This window comes from Dryas octopetala, chromosome 7, assembly GCF_963921425.1.
Source record: "Dryas octopetala chromosome 7, drDryOcto1.1, whole genome shotgun sequence".
Lineage (NCBI taxonomy): Eukaryota > Viridiplantae > Streptophyta > Magnoliopsida > Rosales > Rosaceae > Dryas > Dryas octopetala.
In genome coordinates, this window is record NC_141372.1 from 19,859,634 (window position 1) to 19,879,426 (window position 19,793).

Sequence of the window (19,793 nt, forward strand, 5' to 3'; positions counted from 1 at the left end):
TTAAAGCTACACCAGGCCAAGGCATCTTTCTTTCAGCCTCGAGTTCAATCCAACTCAGTGCTTTCTGTGATTCTGATTGGGCCCATTGCAAAGAAACTCGAAGATCTGTTACAGGATATTATATCTTGCTTTGCCAATCACCTGTTTCCTGGAAAACCAAAAAGAAAAATACTGCGGCTCCATCATCTGCAGAAGCCGATTATCGATCTATGGCCACAACATGTTGTGAAGTTACTTGATTCAGGTATATTCTAAATGATTTGAGCATAGGGCATGCACATCCTGTCAATTATTCTATAATGATCAAGCAGCACTTCACATTGCCTCCAACTCAGTTTTTCATTAACGAACTAAAAAAATTGAAATAGATTGCCATTTAGTTTGTGAGAAAATACAAGAAGGCTTGATCAAGACCTCTCACATATCAACACATGCTCAGCCAGCTGATTTCTTCACAAAGGCATTGAGTCTTACACAGTTCCAGACTTTACTTAGCAAGTTGGGTGTCATCAATATCCACTCCAACTTGAGGGGGAGTGCTAAGGAAAGTAAAGTTAAATAACATATATTAAGGAGATTCTTATTAATTGTATATATAGTCAACTGTATTTATTTCGTTCCTTTGTTAGCCATGAAATTCAGTTAGTATAGACAAACTTGTAGGATCTAAATTACTTACTTATAAAGCTGATGTACAAACGTCAATATGAATATATCAAAATTCATACAAATTCTGCAACTTTCTCACAGCTTCATTGTTGCGCTTGTTGTTGATTTCTCAATTAAAAATATGCAATTACAATTCTTCTCTTTGCTTGCCTTAAATGCCTTCAGATCTTTGAACCTGCTGCTTTCTTCTTTCTTCTATTTCGTCACTGCATCAAAGTTAACGTGATGATAATGGCCAAAAAGAAAAAAGTTAACGTGATGATGTTGAGAGCCCGCCTCCATTTGTGGGCTAGGAGGCTTCTTGCGAGATGATGTTATTGGGTTCGCTTGGCCCATGCCTTAGTTTGCTGTTGTTTTCTGGGCCGTTTGGCCCTCACTCTACCAAAAAATATGTTGTTGTTCTTTTTTGGGGGCGGATCCATGACATTCTATTTTTGACACAAATTTTCAATAGGGCTCACTCTATATAGGAATTCAACGATTTGAACCATCTATATTTAAGGTCTCTATTAAAGGATCATTCTTACAAAAAATTAGGTAAATCAGAAATCATTTACCTACAAAGATTAAATAGTCAACAAAATAAATACTTGAAATGTTGACCATTTAATCTTATATGGTAAATAGTTTCCGATTTACTTAAGTTTTTGCAAGGATGATCCCTTAATATAGACTTAGAAAATAGACGGTTCAGATTGTTGAAATCTTATATGAAATGGGCCCCATTAAAAATTTGTGTCAAAAATATAATACCATGAATCCTGCTCCTTTTTTTTTTTTTTTTTTTACAATTTCTTGTTATGGTTGTGGCGTGTGAGATGTTATGTTCTTGAGTATATACGCATATATGGATAAATGAGGCTTGTTAGTGTCACTCGTTCATGCATTCATGTATTTAGCAAAATATGTATTTAGATAGTTATTAAGGGTTGTTAGCTGACTGAAAAAGGAGGGTTATCACTTATAACTTATAAGGAAGTATTAGTAGGCGTAGGTGTGGAAAATCCAATTCATGGTTATAGAAGGAAAGATTCGTCATCCCTACTTCCATAATAATTCATTGGTGGTGGGTGTAAAAAATGAGTTTTCAATTTTGAAGCATAACAAAGTGCCATCTTTGGCCCAATGTGAAAAAAAATAAGAAAAAAGAAAAAAGGAAAAAGAAAAGGGAAATTCTATACATACCCAAAAATCTTTTTATTTTACCCAACTTCTCAATTTACTCAACCATTACTTTTTGAAAATTAATATTTTCTCATTTTACCTAACCCAAATTACTATCATACCCTTATTAATAATACCCAACCTTCTTCCCTCCCAAACTTACCTTTAATCTCATTCTCATAACTAAATTTCAAGCACTGTGCGAACCCAGATTTGCTCAAGCTTTTAATACTCACGAAAAAATGTAAAAAATTAGCACACATACCTCATTTGGAGCCTTAAAAATAATGATTTGACCCTCCATTCAGATAAAACATTTGATTGGATGATATGAGGTCAAAACTTTGGTTAGGATTGGAGTTTGGTTATGAAAGAAGTTGAAGATGAAAATGAAGATGAAGATGAAGATGAAGATATGATGTTGGGTATAGAAAGAAACAAAGTTTTTTTTTTTTTCAAGTTGCATTTGTCCTCAATGGTCATTTCATCATGGGACATAGGGTTCAAGAAACAGTCATGATTAAAAATTTTGTTGAGTAAAATAAGAAAAATATTGGATATGAATATAATTTCCCAAAAGAAAAGGGGAATGTAACTGAAAATAGACAACCATGGTCCACGCTGATTCACTGTAAGAGCGCCCTGACTACCAAACTTGGGCGCGCACATATTCCATTCTGAAAAAAGAAACAAAAAGGAAATCCCAGTCTTTATCATTAATTAATTAAACCAAATTTGTCAGAATTAATAGTATTTTATCTTCCTCCATTTTGAGCCATCAGCATCCTGAATCCTGAAAATCAAACATAAAACCGGAAGAATTCGAATAAACCCCTAAAACATATTAAACGAAACATTTAAAATCGGAGGTCGTTTCGGACAATCGGACAGTTGGGACAAGCTCTTCTTCTCTACCTCGGAAACCTAAAACCCCACTTTTAGTTTCCTCGTATCTGCAAGTCAGCAACTGCAATTTCTCATTCTGTTTATTACCCAAATGGGCTCTATTTAAGGTAATTAAGCTCTTGCTTGGATGTAATTAAGCATTAATTTACCCTTTTTTGCATGTGGATCCTGGAAACATAATCTACTTTCATTAACTTAATGATTTATTAGGTACTCCAAAACACAAGATCTTTCAACCTATTCGAATTAGATCTTGTGCATTTGTTGCTCCGAAAATCTTTGTGATATACTTGTGACTGTGTTTTTGGATTTTTTGTTTTTTGTTTTTGTTTATGCCTCAGGGAACCGCGTAATGGACTCGGCCCCTCTTCAGTTTCAGTAAACTGTGCCTCTCTTTTACTTCCTTGAAGCAAATACAAAGGTTTCAATACACATGTTTATTTTATTTATCTACCTCTGGAGTTGAATTTTTTTATTTTTTATTTTTTTTTTATGACTAACAGTATATTGACTGATGTACATGTGAATTCTTGAGCACAAATTGCTAATGCTAAGGTTCATTTATCAATTTGTTAGGAGGGTGCCATTTTCGTATTGTCTCTTATAGTTCACATCAAATCCTATTTTTAAGATAAACAAACCTCATTAACTATTGTGAAGTCCAGGGCCTGGAGATTAGATAGAGCACTATCTTCAATTGTTGGAGCTAATAAAGTCCTTGGTCTGTTTGTATAATTTCAAAAATTATGATGGAGCACCCACCTTTAGCTATTTGTTATGGGATCATATAAATTTGAAGCTTTTCAAGTTAATGGCCAAAAAAAAAGGAGATAAGTTCTTGAAGTTAGAACTTTGTATAATTGGAACAGTTTTAATGGATCATCCGCTTTTAACTATTTATTACGGGATCATATAATTTAAAGCTCTTGAAGTCAATGGCCAAAAAAAGTAAAAAATAAAGAGAAACTCTTGAAGTTAGAACTTCCTCCTTGGTTTTGAATCTTTGATTATATGAATTTTTTATGTCTTAGGCCTCATCTCCTTCCACTTTAGCTAAAGCTATTATTTATAGAAAGGTTAACTGTTAATATAAGGAACACAACTACCATAATTGTTAAAAGCATTATTCTATCTTAAGAATTTTGGGTTGGCTGTTCAGGTCGTTTTCACCGTTTGTCTCTATACGGGTTGAGAACAATTGTGTTGTGGGTTGGCTGTTCAACATTTTCCCTGTTTGAGCTCATCCAAGTTATAGTAGCATGCTAGCTCGAAAACAATTGGGAAGGGTCATATGTACCATGTACGTAGCATTGCCCTTTCTTGCGGAGAGATTATTTCCCATTTCGAACGCATGATCTCCAGATCACAATAGAGCAAGCATGCCAAGCTTTTTCTTCTAGCTACTTTGCCTAGTAATAGAAAGAAAATAAAAGGGTTCTGATATGTGGGGTTTCCGCTTCTCCCTTAATGGTTAGCTTGGTTTGCAAATAAGTTGAGGGAAAGGGACAAAAATCATGAAACTGCCAAAGAAGTTGGCTTCCTTTCTTGTTTTCAATTTTCCTTTCCTTCTTGTCAATTGTTTCCAAATTTCAAATGGTGCCTTAACTCCTTTCCTATGAATATGTTCAGGGTAAGCTTTCAACTGAATTAATTTCCTTCTCATTTTCCTTTTTTCTTTTTATTTTCTTTCTATCGCAAAGTATGAGGGCAATGCTTGTTTGTGCTTATGCTTGTATTACGGTGATTATTTTTATGCTGATGGACATGCTGCTGTTAAGTGAACAAAGCACGTGCCAAGCATGAAGTAGATCTTGGTTTCTGCAAGTTCTCAAGTCCAACCAAAAAAATTCAAATGACTCGGTGATTAGCTTGGCTTGATGACACTCTTGCTTTTTATACTTATGACGTTTTGATCGTAAGTCTTTTCTAAAAATTTTAACCTTTAATAATGGGAGTAAAGTCATAAAGTTCGATATGCTGATGAACCAAAGATATCAGTCATGATTTACCCTGTAGTCTCCTTATTTGACTTGGTTTCTCAATTTTAAGCCTAGAGCTCCTAGGGCTCATAATTGTGATATTCATTAGGGATATAAATTTTTTGCACCCCAGCTGGCATTTCCTTTGAGGAAATCTTCATTTCACAGTTTTGGAATTGTATTTCTTACATTGTGGAAGTATATAATGGCATCAAAGGCTTCTTTAGTTTCCAACAGCTTTTGGGCCTAATCGCACATCCTCCCCTTAGGAACAAGGTGAAGGTCAGCTTCAATACCTGGTGGGCATATTATTAATTTACCAAGAAAAACAAAAAGAAATCTCTCTGGTTTCTATGGGGTCCTTTACCACACATTACATTTGTATGAACAGAATGTACAACTTTGGTAATATGAAAAATATTATTTAGTGAATTGGTGGCATTTATTCATAATAACCCTTGCCATGTTCAGATCTGGGTAGTTGCTCTGTTGAGCATGTTGTATTTTCATACCCTTGGTAATAAATCTGTTGGCAAGGTGTGCATTGCCATCTTGACCATTGGTGCTTATTAAATTTATTGACAATGTTTCATTTCTTGCTATATTGACCGAGTACTATGCTATTACCATTCAAGAAATTTAGTGATATTATAGGTAGATTTCATTTGCTCAAATCTACCAAGCTTGGGAAAATTCTCCTGGTTTATGGCTTTCCCTTTCTTTGAGGAATGTATTTAGTATCTGTAGACATTTGAAGATATCCTTCATATGCATCAACTGTATTTAATGGTTTCAAACAACTACATGGTTCTGATGTTTCAGATTGTGCTGAAATAATGGATCCTTGGAAGTGCACTTCGTCTGGTGGTGCAACCTCTCTTACTAAGGCACCTCCAAATATTTTAAATAAGGTGAATGAGAAGGCTCAATTTGGAAAAGAAGAGAGGGATACAGGTCATGCTGTTGAGGCTGGAGTAGATATAGACATCAGAGAAGTTTACTTTTTGATTATGCACTTTCTCTCTGTTGGGCCATGCCAGAGGACTTTTGAACAATTTGGGAATGATCTTCTGGAACATCAGCTTCTACCTAGAAGGTATCATGCTTGGTTTTCAAGGAGTGGTGTAGGCTGTGGCAATGATAATGGTGATGTCACCTCTTTCCCATTGAGTTACAACAAATTGGTGGAAAGGTACAAGTGCTTCTTAATTTGTCTAACCCTTTTCTTATGACGAGTTCATTACGAAGCATAGTTTTCTCTTGTTAGTATTGTTGTTGTTTATGCTCATGACATGTGTGCCTTTTGTGACAGAGGATATATATTTTTACATTAGTCACTTAATATGTGAATCATACATGTAACATGACTCACACCCCAGCCCCAAAACCCATTGGAAGAGGCATGTGACATGCCAAGACCCTTGATCGGGTACCCTAACCCTAAACGTTAAACCTTAATATCCTTGTCCAGTCCAACAGACAACTGACCTACTGATATGCAAAAGAGGAAATGTGATGTGTGAACATCAATAGTCTAGTGCGTAGTAAACATAACTATGCTAATCAAGGAGTTTAGTTGTATAAAACACAGTTCAAAATAGGTTTCAGAAACCATTTATTTAAAGAAAATAATTGAGTTAGAATCCAGTTCATATAAAATGATGTTATACACAGACATAAATCCAAACCAATTAACCTTTTTGTTTTCAGAAATAATACTATATAAGTAAACCCCATCACATGTCACACACGTAGGAATAGGGTTGTAACTGAATCATATCACCCAACATACTCATCATCTAAGAATGGGTAGATAACTGAAATCCCATCATGACACACATAATATCATGTAGGAATAAACTTATGACGGAATCCCATCACATGACATACAATATCATGTAGGAATGAGTAGATAACTAAATGTAGTTCGATAACAAGGTCAGCCCTGGTTGCCTGACACTGTTGGTCAAGACCTCACTCCTGGTTGACTGGGGTTAGAGAAGTGCTAACCTCATTAATTGTACCACAAGGATGTCAGGATCTTCCACACATAAATCAATGGCACCAAAGGTCAACACTGACAATTGTTTGACCAGGACATCACTAATACTTGTGGCCTTTATAGGCACACTATTCAATACCACTCTTCTTTTGGCTTGAATGCAGGATCTTCCACGTATAAATCAATGGCACCAAAGGCCAACACTGACACTTGTTTGAGCAGGACATCACTAATCAATACGTGCGGCCTTTATAGGCACACTATTCAATACCACTCTTCTTTTGGCTTGAATGTCAAAGCCAGGACTTAATCTTGTATCAAAAGGTTTAATACTTAATCCTTGAGTAATAACAATTGTTGAAAAAAATCACAAACAAACATGCTTAACTGTATGTAATTAGATATTTATCAAATCTAATTTAAACAAATTCCATAATAATAGTTTTAAATGCGTATCAGAATCATAGATTTTATCTTTACTTGTATCATAAAAGTTTTTAACACATTATTTAAGTCGCTAACCTCATTCTCGCCACTTACAAAGTACTCAAGCTCTACAGAATCTCTCAGTCTTATTAGAATCATGGATTTTATCTTGACTTGTAATATAGAATTTTTAACACATTAGTTACTCACCTCGTTCTCGTCACTTTGAAAAGTACACATCACTTACCAAGTACACAAGCTTGACAGAGAAGATCTCACAGAGTCCTTAGCACCTAACCAAAACAAGAGAAACTTTACCAACCTGTACAAATGCAGTCAAGGCTTTAAAAGTAAAACAGGGTCTGGAATAAGTCATAAGTTCATAACAGAAAAATTGACCTATAACAATACATAATAATGCAAACATATAATTTAACAAGTATTGGTATAATATAAAATAAGGATGAATCTGATACATGGGATCACAATATATGCCTTCTAGAAAAAATTTATCTACAATTCCACTTAGTGACTATATTACCTAGGGTTGATTAAATGATGAACAAATTATTAGAAAGTTGTAATTCACATGTTGGACTCTAATGGTGGAGAGGCCTACATGTGAGGGTGAGTGTTAAGAATGTAAAACAATTATTGGTTCACATCCTAACAACTCAAGCTTTTGGGGTAGTTGAAAACCGACGAACAGCATCAGGGTTTATTGGGTTTCTTCTTGTATTAATTACTTTTGTTTTTCTTTGATTTTTTTTTTTTTCCATAGCGAGACTAGTAATTTTATTTCCTGTGTTGGCTTTTTACTGATTAGCCTTTTATATGATCAATAGGTATCCTCATATAGAGAGGGATCATTTGGTAAAGCTTCTAAAGCAACTGATACTGAGTACAGCCACTCCTTTGCATGGCAAGGTTGGAAGAAGTGCTCCGAATGCAGCTGATGTCCCTACATTACTGGGAACTGGTTCTTTTTCGCTTCTGGATTGTATGTGATATTTTATAGTTTATATTTTACAGTATCATTGACTCTTCATTGGTGATTTTCTTTGGTTGGGACTTGGGAGGGGGGGGTGTTATAGATTTACCCTGGTATGTGAAGTATTTCAGATACCTTGGGAAAAGTGTTGCTTAGCGTAAAACCATTTTTTTATTAAAATCTTTTGTATTAGGAATAATAGACCTGAGTAAGTCAGTAAACAATACATAAACTTTTATAGTAGAATTATTTATTTATGTATTTATTATTGGTTGGAGGCTGAAACCTCTGTTGGACAACTCTTTGGTCACTTGTAAATTTTGTCTTTTTTTTTTTTTTTTACACTGGTAAATATCCTCACAATGTCCTTTTTAGAAATCCCAGTATTCAACTACTTTTTAAAAAAGTATTAGAACTTTGACAGATTTTCCATTGTACCAATTTTAATGACATAATATAACAACCTGGGGATATAACATTATGTTGGTGTAGCACCTACATGACCCATCTTAAGTCTTAACCTACTACTTCTTTGAAATTCTGTATTTCCTGCTCAATCGTATTTGTATCATACACCTAGTATGCTACTTGGATAGACTGTGCATGTAACTGGATAGGTTTGGAATAAATCTAGTTTGTGTCCTTTAACTTTAATTGTCACTATTTGGCTTAAAATCTATGGCTTCCGTACTCGTTTTCATTTGAAGCCTTTTTCTGCAGCTTTTCCCTCAGGGTAGCTAAATTCTTTACTCTGCTTCCGGAATTTGATTTTTTCACGACCACAGCTATTTTTTCAGGTTTCTTTAAATGTTACTTATTTCTGAATTATTTATTTCTGGTTTTTTTGCAGGCAATAGGAATATAGAAAATAACCGAGTTAAGTCTCTGCCGGCTTACCTGCGTTGGCCTTACATGCAGACTGATCAAGTTCATGGGCTCAGTTTAAGGGAAATTGGAGGAGGTTTCACAAAGCATCACCGTGCTCCCTCCATTCGCTCTGCATGTTATGCCATTGCTAAACCATCAACTATTATGCAAAAGATGAACAACAAAAAGAAGCTACGAGGGCACCGAAATGCTGTTTATTGTGGTATGGTTCACCGATTAACTAAACTTGTAACAAACGGTTTATTTTCTAGGAATCCCATTTTGGTGAGATCATGCAAAATTATTGATATTAGTTTCAGTGGGAGTCAACACTGTCTGGGATAAGGGGTGGGTATTTATAACACAGATAATGTAGGCAAATATCCCAGCATTTTCCTTTTAGTTCTCAGGATTCATCAGTGTTTCACTGGGAGTTTCATGTCATGGAATGAAATTGATCACTGTGTTGTGATTGGCTCGCTGGAAGTTTCTGGAAAGTTGACAAAACAGGTAAGTGCAGTTGGGTAGTTTCCGAGAAGGGTGCAGATTTTAGGAAGACTAGAAGACTTGCGCAAGGCTTTCCTAGTTAAGGAAGGTAGTTCTAATTGTTTCCTAAATGTACAAGGATTAGAATTAGTTAATTAGGCCTATTACCTAATTCTAGTAGGAATAGGATTCCCAGCTGTAACCTAATTGTATGCCGCAGCCTATAAGCTATAAATAGGCTGCGGAAAGCCTTAAGAAAGAGAGTTAACAACACCAGATAAAGGGGAGGGCAGAGTGATCGAGAGAGAAGAAGAATTAGCTGCGGGTTAGGGTTAGTTTTTAGGGTTTCAACAAGATCTTGTAATCCGTTTCTAATCTTCATAGTGCAGCTGTGATTCTCTAAGGATCACACGGGGACGTAGGCAAAGTTAGCCGAACCTCAATAACAAACCTTGGTGTTCTTGTGTGCTTTACTTTTGCTGTTATTTTGTGCTATTTGCTAAACTGTTCTAATCCTAGATACATCAAAGAAAAAGGTCACAGGGGGTGTTAATTCACTACACACTGCACTACTTGTAACTTCAAATTGTTCTTGCGTAATTATATGCATCCTCTTGTTGCTTCACCGGCTATTTATATAGTTTTCCCTTGTAACTGACTAACTTCTAGTGATCTCCATGTGTTTTGTAATACATATACTTGCTGCACTGTGTATGTGAATTTGGGGATTTGTATTACTGGAATTTTTTGAGAACAAAGATGACCGGCGCTTGTATCTTGTAGCTATTTTTGATCGGTCTGGAAGATATGTTATCACTGGTTCAGATGATCGTCTTGTCAAGATTTGGTCAATGGAAACTGCACTTTGCTTGGCTAGCTGTCGTGGACATGAAGTGAGTTAGGAATTAGGATTGTTCACATAATATGTGCAACTTACACACACATACACACTCTATCTCTCTCTCCCCCACCCCCCTTCCCGCCCTCCCTCCCTCTCTCTTTCGGGTTCTATATAGTCTCATTTTGTTCCTGTATTATATAATCCACTCTTCTTGTTATATGAATCGAAGGGTGACATTACTGACTTGGCTGTAAGTTCAAACAATGCTGTAGTAGCATCTGCTTCAAATGACTTCGTCATTCGAGTTGTATGTATACCCTACCTCTTAAACATTTTAGTTTTCTTCTTTTTATATTTATCAACCAATGAATATCTATTTTACCTGCAGTGGCGTTTGCCAGATGGATTTCCAATTTCAGTTCTGCAGGGGCATACTGGAGCTGTGACTGCTATTGCATTTAGTCCCAGACATACTTTCCAACTTTTATCGTAAGGCCCATTCTTAGAGTTATTGCTCTCTGATATTGCTTCCCCTCACTTGTGTGTGTGTGTGTGTGTGTGTGTGTGTGTCTATGTGTGTACTGAATAGCTTGATTTGGAATGGAAACATCTTCATGTAAAGTAATTTACTAATGGTATGCACTTTGTGACTCTAGCATCTTTTCTTATACCGTTAATGCAACTTGTTGGTTGTGGCCGTTATTTATCACTTGGAATTAAGTAAAACAATACTTGGAACTATTTTGCTCTGTTAGTTACCTACTTTGCGTCAATAACATTTGTAGGTCATCAGATGATGGGACTTGTCGAATCTGGGATGCTAGGCTCTCCCATTGCCCTCCACAAATATACATGCCAAAACCTTCGGAGACTTTAACTGGTTAGATAATGCTTCTGACATTGTTGCCGTATTGGTTACATATAAAATTACATCACTGTGAACTTTACTTGCAGGGAAGAGTAATGGTATTTCAAGTAGTGCACCCTCCTCAAGTAATGTTCCACAGAGCAATCAAATACTTTGTTGTGCTTACAACGCCAATGGAACTGTTTTTGTCACTGGTAGCTCTGACACTTTTGCAAGGGTATGTTTAATTTAAATTTCATATGGTTTGTCCTCTGGTACCTTTCTATTTATTGCATCAGTTAACTTTGCCATGTGTCAAATTGGATATTTTAACAAAACTGAGGTATTTGCAGGTCTGGACTGCTTTAAAATCTAACACAGAATACTCTGAACAACCAATACATGAGATGGATGTATTGTCTGGCCATGAAAATGATGTCAATTATGTTCAATTCAGGTTTGTCTGTTCCAAGGTCTTAAAAACCAACAATATAGGTGATATTTTCCGATATTTCTATTTTACATAAGCAGAAAAAGTTATGCCATTATGACAATTTATTGGGGAAAACTTCTGAATGAAATTTCTTACATTGTTTCTGTGTAAGTGTTGAAATTTCCCAAAATTAGTCTAAATTTTGGTAAATTTTAAGAACTTTACCAAATTGGTAATATTAAGAAGAATAATAGGCTAGGCTGAATAAATAGTGAAATCGACCCAGTGTATAGGAGAGGTTTAGATAGATGAAAACAGAAGTCCCTGATAGAGGCACGGTGACCTATGAGCACAAGCATTGGATTGGTGGTGATCTTAGCGCATAGCCATTGGATTGGGGTGGCAGTCTCTGCTGGCTCATTGCTTCTTCAATATATTCAAAAAGGGAAAACCAGTCCTATACATTTACTATGCAAAATGTATGAGTCATTGTGTTAAATCATTATAAACAGAAATTTGAGATGCGTAATTGATTACAGTGTCTAACAGTGCGCACTATATTCGCTTAAATCACGACAACCTATGATGCACCTAAACTTTTCCACATTCTTTTTCTCAAAATAGTATATTAAATTGATTAAATAAACTTCTCCTGAAGTGTCATTCAAATTTCCATGTTTTTCTCACAATTTTTGTTGTTTCTCTAGAGTTTTTTTTTTTTTTTTTTTTTTGCGCCCTCAAGTTTCGTCAACAATGATATGTAATTGTTTAGTTTGTCCTGGTTAGTAGAAGTTTTTCTTTCAAAAGGTGTCCTAACCTCTTTTCTGCTTCCATATGCAGTGGTTGTGCCATTCCTTCAAAATCTTCATTTTCTGACTCTGTGAAGGACGAGAATAATATGAAGTTCAAAAATTCCTGGTATATCAATTCGTCTGATATGATGTTCCATTGATTTTCTGCAACGTATTTTGCTCCTCTTGTTTTTGTGTAGTATCTGCACAACTATTCCATTTGTTGATGAATGTGCTAAGAACCAGTCCTTTGAATCTTAAATGTTTTCAGGTTTTGTCACAACAACATAGTTACCTGCTCTCGTGATGGCAGCGCTATTATATGGGTTCCAAGATCACACAGATCCCATGTGAGCTCCTTTGGATGAGTAATTTCTTATTTTCATTTTTATGGAGTCTAATTTGATGTAAATGAGTACAATACAAGTAACTGGTTTTGTCTGGCTCATTCTTTTGCATTCCACTTATCACTTTAGGGGAAAGTTGGACGTTGGACACGTGCATATCATCTAAAGGTTCCACCTCCACCATTGCCTCTTCAACCTCTTCGAGGAGGCCCACGTCAGAGATTTCTTCCCACCCCTCGCGGAGTTAACATGATTGTGTGGAGCCTGGATAACCGCTTTGTGCTTGCAGCTATCATGGGTAGGGTTTAGAAAATATATTAAGATAAGATTTTTGTGGTACACCCGTTCCATGTTCTAAAAGAAAGCACATAATCCCAACTACTTTATATCAGTTGAAGATTTATTTATTTATTTTTAAGCCTGGATTGGTTTCCCGCTTCCCTCTAGTTGAGCCACAATCTCTTCTTGGGGACATTCATTGTTCAACTGAACGATCATAGTTACCTTTTACACGTCTAATGTTCAGTGGGTGCCACCTCTAGCTACTCTTGATGCAGCCATTAATAATTCTACGTTCATGTTTATTTGGCTACACCCATTGTTGTGAAACAACTTATCATAAAGTTAATTGTTAGCCACTTTTCCAAAAATTTCCTTTCAATGGGTTATCTATTTATTAAACACAATGCATCTGTTGCATGAGTTCAAATACTTTGGTCATAAACTTTGTTTTTGCTCTTTAATAAGTGTAATAATTATGCAGATTGCAGAATCTGTGTTTGGAATGCTGTTGATGGTAGCTTAGTACATTCTTTGACCGGTCACACTGCATCTGTAAGTGGTGTATTTTGATGATCATAATGATTATAATGTATATGCTGTTTCTTTCACTCTTGGCTCAGATATACCAGTTCTGTTTTCTTTTTTCCTTTTTTTTTTTTTTTTTTTTTTTTTCTTTTAAATGAACCAGTTAGGTTTTCTTTATCCGATGCTATATCTGCACCAGTAAATAGTTTTTCATTTCAATCTGAATTTTTCTATCTATTGCTTTGGTGGCTCACTTGTCTGTTAAATTCTTGGCAGTCTTATGTTTTGGATGTTCATCCCTTTAATCCTCGGATTGCTATGAGTGCTGGGTATGATGGGCAAACAATAGTGTGGGATGTGAGTTTTAGGTTCTCATGTTATCTTTTCTGATACATTGTTCTCCTAATGCATATTGTTTAATGAGTTGTTTTGTCTTTTTGTGTTACTAGATATGGGAGGGCACGCCTATTAAGATATATGAAATTGGACACGTTAAGTTGGTGGATGGGAAGTTTTCTGCGTAAGTGAGCCGTACAATATTCAATTTTGTTGAATTTTCTTTTCTCATTTTATAGTTAAATTGACAATTGCAACCTTTTTTTTTTTGGTGGGTTAATTTATGTAAGGAGACATGGATTAGTTGCCTTGATGGTGCCACCTTCTTCTGCATGGATTTCATTTTTGAATAATCAAATACTAATTCTTTGAAATTAAAGGGTTCTTTTCCCTCACAAAACTTAACCCTTTTTAAAAATAAAATAAAAAATATTTTGATGAGACGTGTTCTCTCTCTTACATAGGGATGGGACATCAATTGTACTTTCAGATGATGTTGGGCAAATATATTTAATAAACACAGGTGAAGGCGAGTCCCAAAGCAATGCCAAATATGATCAGGTATCCTAAGATTTTGTTCATACGGTTGTCTACTCCCCTCTCTCCTCTATCTTTTGATTCAAAGCTGGTTTTGTGCAATTCCTCTTTGATGGCTGTTTGTGTGGTTCTCCTACAGTTCTTCCTTGGGGATTATCGCCCCCTTGTGCGGGATACTTCCGGATATCTTCTTGATCAGGTTAAATCATATTCTCATTACCACTCACTACCACATTTTTGTGTTGTGAATTTTATTCCACATCTGCAGTTAGCATCAACTTACACAACAAGAAATTGAATCAATATAGTTCCATGTGCCCGTGCGTTTGTGCAGTTGGTTGATGTTAAATGATCGTTCTGGTATTTATATTCTATTCCACTTTTGATTCTGAAACATATTGTATATGCTGTAGGAGACGCAACTTCCTGCTTATCAAAGGAATCTTCAAGATCCTCTTTGTGATTCAAGTATGTCTTGGCTCCTACCTGGGTGAGATTCTTAATATACATTGTTCAACACATTTTCTCATATCATAGATTGATGGGAATTGATAGGTATGATTCCATATCCGGAACCTTATCAGAGTACGTACCAGCAGCGTCGACTGGGTGCTCTGGGCATGGAATGGCGTCCTTCATCCATGACATGTGCTGTTGGCCTGGATATCAGTGTAGGCCTAGATTATCAGATGCCTCCTTTGCCAGATTTGGAAAGAATGATTGAGCCACTTCCAGATTTCATTGATGCAATGTTATGGGAGCCAGAAAATGAAGTAGTGGGTGAAGATACTGATTCAGAGTATCATGTTACTGAGGAAAATTCCAGTGAAGATGAGAAAGGAAATTTTAGCACCAGCTCTTCTAGTGATCCAGAATGCAGTGCAGAAGACAGTGAAGTTGAATGCAGTCATGAGGAAGGTCTTCGAAGATCAAGAAGAAAAAAACAAAAGGTAAAAGTGGTGTCTTTACCTATACTGGTTTCTATTGTTGTTAGACCTACTTGGACTGAATTTTAATCCTTTTTTAGGTTGAGTCTAAAAAATCTTCTGAGAGGCATGCCAAGAAAAGGAGTTTGGGTGAGCATGATGGCACTATATCTGGGATTAACAGAATTAAGAATCTGAAAGGTGGCCGGAAAGTTTCCAAGAGGAAGTCTTCTAGAGCTAAGACATTGAGACCCCAGCGAGTTGCAGCACGCAATGCTCGAAATGTGCTTTCTCAGATCCCTGGAACATCTACTGATGGAGAAGAAGATGACTCAGAAGATGATTCGTCAAATAGTGAGTCACTGCAGCAAGAATTTCACACTCAAAGCAATGAGTATGATGGAAACTTCCAGAATATGCAACAAAAACATACTAAAGAAGAACCATCTCTACATGACTTTGAGAACATAGCAAAGCGTCTTGCAGTTTCTGAGTCTCAATCAAATCTTAGAAGCAGGCCAAAACTTGTTATCAAGCTTCCACTTCGTGATTCTAAGAAGAAAGAGGCTCTGCAGGGTGCAAGACTCAAATGTGAAAACCGGGCTGATTTGGTGTCTCCATCTTCTAAATATCAAGAATCCACTCAAGATAAGATTATTAATAATGGCTCTGTGAGTCCAGATTCATCTTTGAAAGATGTGATTGACATGGAGTTGTCTGGAAATCTCATAAGGAATGAATTCACAGATTCCCGGCAAACTGTAAAGGCTGAGAATACTTTGGAGGCATCTGCCTGTGACAAGAATAATAGAATTAGGTGGGGAGAGGTCAAGACACGCACACCAAAGCATACAAGATCAGGAGATCCCATACCAATAGATGCAGCCACTGGGTCGCTTGTTAGTTTTGATGACCATGTGGAAGAGAAGAATGATGTCAATCGGTATGTTAATCCTGAGAACAATTCTGCGAAGTTTTATGCTCATTCAAAAATTAAGAATTTTTTTTGAGGTGTCTTGTCTTGCAGGGATGAAGAAACTGATACATTAAAGGATCTGGACCGTGTCAAAAGTAAAGAGCTTTCTCAGACTGATGAGGCACACATGTCTTCATCATTTGAGTCATCAGCTTTGGGCGAGCACAAACCAAAAGGCATAGAGGCCTCCCTGCAAATAGATGAAGTTTCCAGAACAAAGCACTCTGATGAATCAAAGGATAATGCTCCCCTTAAGTTTCCTGCAGAAGACCTAACAGGGTCTGGAGGTTTAATGCCAGAAGATCCTTCATGCATGGGCCAGAATTTAAATGTGGAAGTACCAGAAGGGGGTGGAGGTGGTGGCAGATCAACTTCTTTGAAGTTTTTGTGCAGGGGTAGGACTAATTCATTAGGTCTCGATGGTAATTTGGAAGGAAATACTTCAAATACCAATGACCATCATGGTTCAGGAATGGATCTCCCTGATGCAATACGTAGAAAAAGAACCTTAAAGATCAAGGCATCTTCACGGGAGCTGGATTCTGCAAGCCGTAGCCTTAAGTTGAGAGGAGGCCATCAAACAGTGGGCACATCAAAAGATGCAGAAGACTCCTCCGTCCAAGTGTCTGATCAGATTCTTCAAAGATCAAGGTCTACTAGAAATCGTCGGGATTCATATAATGATTATGACCAAAGTTCTTCAACTCAAAGGATGTTAGATAATCCTGTTGGAAAATTATCATGGCTGATGTTGTCAAAACATGAGGTGGGTAACTATATTCCTCAGCGAGGTGATGAAGTCGCATACATAAGACAGGTACTTTCTAATAGATCTAATTCGTGGTTTCTGGTCCCTTTGGTTTTGAGTTTTGCTTTTAGGAATTACTGTTATTTTAATTAATATTTGGGCTTGTGATTTTTAGGGTCATCAAGAGTATCTAGAATTAGTCATAAAGTCAGAAGTCGGTCCTTGGGGTCCTTGGAGATCAATTAAGGAAAACATCAAAGCTGTAGAAATTTGCGAGGTTGAAAGCCTTGATTATGATTCACAGCCTGGTTCTGGGGAGGCCTGCAGCAAGATCAAACTTAAATTTGTAGACCGTGATTCTGCTATGTTCGGTAGAGGTTTCAAGTTGACTTTGCCTGAGATTGATTTCAATGATTTCATTGTTGAGAAAACGTGGTATGATGCTGCTATTAGAAGAAACTGGACCACAGGGGAAAAATGCATCGTTTGGTGGAAGGATTCAGATGGAGGTGGTGATTGGTGGGAGGGCCAAATTGTTCGTTCTCAGGCCAAGTCACATGATTTTCCCGACAGCCCTTGGTTAAGATATGAGATTCGGTACAAGAATGATGGTGGAATAACCCATTGGCATTGTCCTTGGGAACTGCATGATCCTTTCATATCATGGGAGCACCCCCATATTGATTCTGAAAGCAGAGATAAGCTGCTGCACTATTTTTCTAAATTAGAGCAGAAGGTTTGTTCAAACACTTGTGTGTCCCTGTGTCTTGTTTGATGTTATTATTTTCAAGTGAAATTGGCATGTAAAGCTCCAAATTAGGACAGACCTAATTGTGGCTGAAACCGTTTTATGCCATCAAGGATTTTAATTAATTATGTTGTAAATGATGCAGGACTTCAACACAATCCAACAATTGAATCAAGCTGTTCAGAAGGTGGATTTCTGCAACAGGTAGACAAATGCTAAATCTTTTATTATAGGAACCTTCCAATACATTTTAGTTCTAATAAATTTCCTCCTCAAAAGTAGAAATAATTACGCTCATGATTTATATGCTTACATACTGTAAAAGGAGGCCTATCCTGCCGTTCTATCACAAATCTTGCATAAGCAAATACCAAGTGCACATCATTTATCTCATTTGATTATATGAGTTATTGTCGGGAAAAAACTTAGATTTGGAGAAAATAATGATATCTTGGTTTGTGGAAATGTTGCAGCTTCCCTGTTCAATTGTACCCTGAACTAATCCAGTCAAGGTTAAGGAATGACTACTATAGGAGCTTGGAAGCTGTGAAGCATGATGTAACAGTGATGCTCACAAACGCCGGGCATTACTTCAAGAGAAATGAATTGCAAGTCAGGATTAGGCACCTCACAAAATGGTTTAAGAAAAAATTGTCAAGGTTGTAGAGATATTGAGTACAGAAGATACAACTATCTTCCCAACTTGATATACTGCTCTTTCTTTTTTCCGTTTTTGTTTTTCCTTGCTTTTAGGCACCCTTGTTTCAGTTTTGGTAAAGCAGTCCTTCCAAAGGAAGAATGGATCCCTGAGGCGGGAAGGAGATAGTTTGTTATGGTTTCTTTTGTTTCTTTTTCTTTCTTTGGGGGTAGGGGGTAAGTTAATGTGTGTTGTTATGATATACACTTCTCCAAAATCATAATTATCATCATAATCATATACTCATATACTCATACGGACGATTTGTATCTACATTTATATGGAAAAATATTCTTGTCACAATTAGATGATCTAAAATCCAAACATATATATATATACAGGCTCCTTCTATTGAGGTATACTTTAACTTATTTATGTTGAGGTATACCCAATTAGGGCCCATACGAATCGTTTTGTGTTGATCCGAACCGTTTAATTTTTACATCTCCATTGATAGATCATCCTTGCAAAAAATTAGCCAAATCGGAAATCATTTGTCTATCTAACTTTGATCAAATAAATGGACGAACCAAATATTTTTGATGAAACCGTTCATTTGTTTGATTAAAGTTAGATAGGCAAATGATTTTCAATTTGACTAATTTTTTGTAAGGATGATTTATCAATGAAGATGATCCTTGCGAACGGTTCGGATCGACACAAAACGACTCGTGTGGGCCCCAACAAGGTCATATCTCAACATAAATAAGTTGAGATATACCTCAATAGAAGGATCTAATAAAAACCTAAATTGTGATTACATTACCAAGTTTCTCTCACAAAAACATATATACGAAGGACATTACTTGTGATTATATATAAACATTACTTGCCTCAGTTCTTGGTTTGGCGAAGCTCCCCAAACTCTCACAAAACTATTTCTTTTGGTCTTTTCATTCTAAATAAATAAAAAATTAATACATAAATTGAAGAAAAGGAGTAAAACGTACATGCTTTTGTGAAAGGGGTTGGAGGAATTCCTCCAACTAGGAAGTAAATATTGTTATAATATAGACGTCACAAGTTAGTTATACACTTAGGAGACTATTTTTGCTCACCACACTTGAAGGGTGGTGAAATATTACTTTTTAATAAAAATTTGACAAGTGACATTTTCTGAAAATTTAATAAAGAAAGAAAAAGTAACTTTGTCATTAACTTTTATTTTTACTTTTAAAAAAGTCACTTGTCAAGTTTTTATTGAAAGATAATGTTTCTTAAAGATGGCGAGCAAAAATGAATTCATACACTTACACATAATAAAAGCAT

At 36.2% G+C, this 19,793-nt stretch overlaps 1 protein-coding gene across 1 annotated transcript; it reads left to right on the top strand.

The window, feature by feature from the left end:
* Positions 1-2,629: 2,629 nt before the first annotated feature.
* Positions 2,630-18,794, top strand: LOC147280361 (WD40 domain-containing protein). Its single transcript, XM_086250313.1, has 26 exons — positions 2,630-2,846; positions 3,081-3,160; positions 5,541-5,910; positions 7,992-8,146; positions 8,988-9,227; positions 10,274-10,383; positions 10,561-10,638; positions 10,720-10,820; positions 11,117-11,211; positions 11,286-11,416; positions 11,532-11,635; positions 12,452-12,529; positions 12,674-12,752; positions 12,879-13,047; positions 13,513-13,583; positions 13,833-13,913; positions 14,006-14,076; positions 14,357-14,453; positions 14,569-14,628; positions 14,843-14,897; positions 14,985-15,379; positions 15,457-16,298; positions 16,383-17,148; positions 17,255-17,815; positions 17,973-18,031; positions 18,301-18,794. Exons 3-26 carry the CDS (start codon positions 5,555-5,557, stop codon positions 18,491-18,493), a joined length of 4,947 nt encoding a protein of 1,648 aa, XP_086106439.1. The 5' UTR covers positions 2,630-2,846; positions 3,081-3,160; positions 5,541-5,554; the 3' UTR covers positions 18,494-18,794.
* The last annotated feature ends 999 nt before the right edge of the window (positions 18,795-19,793 follow it).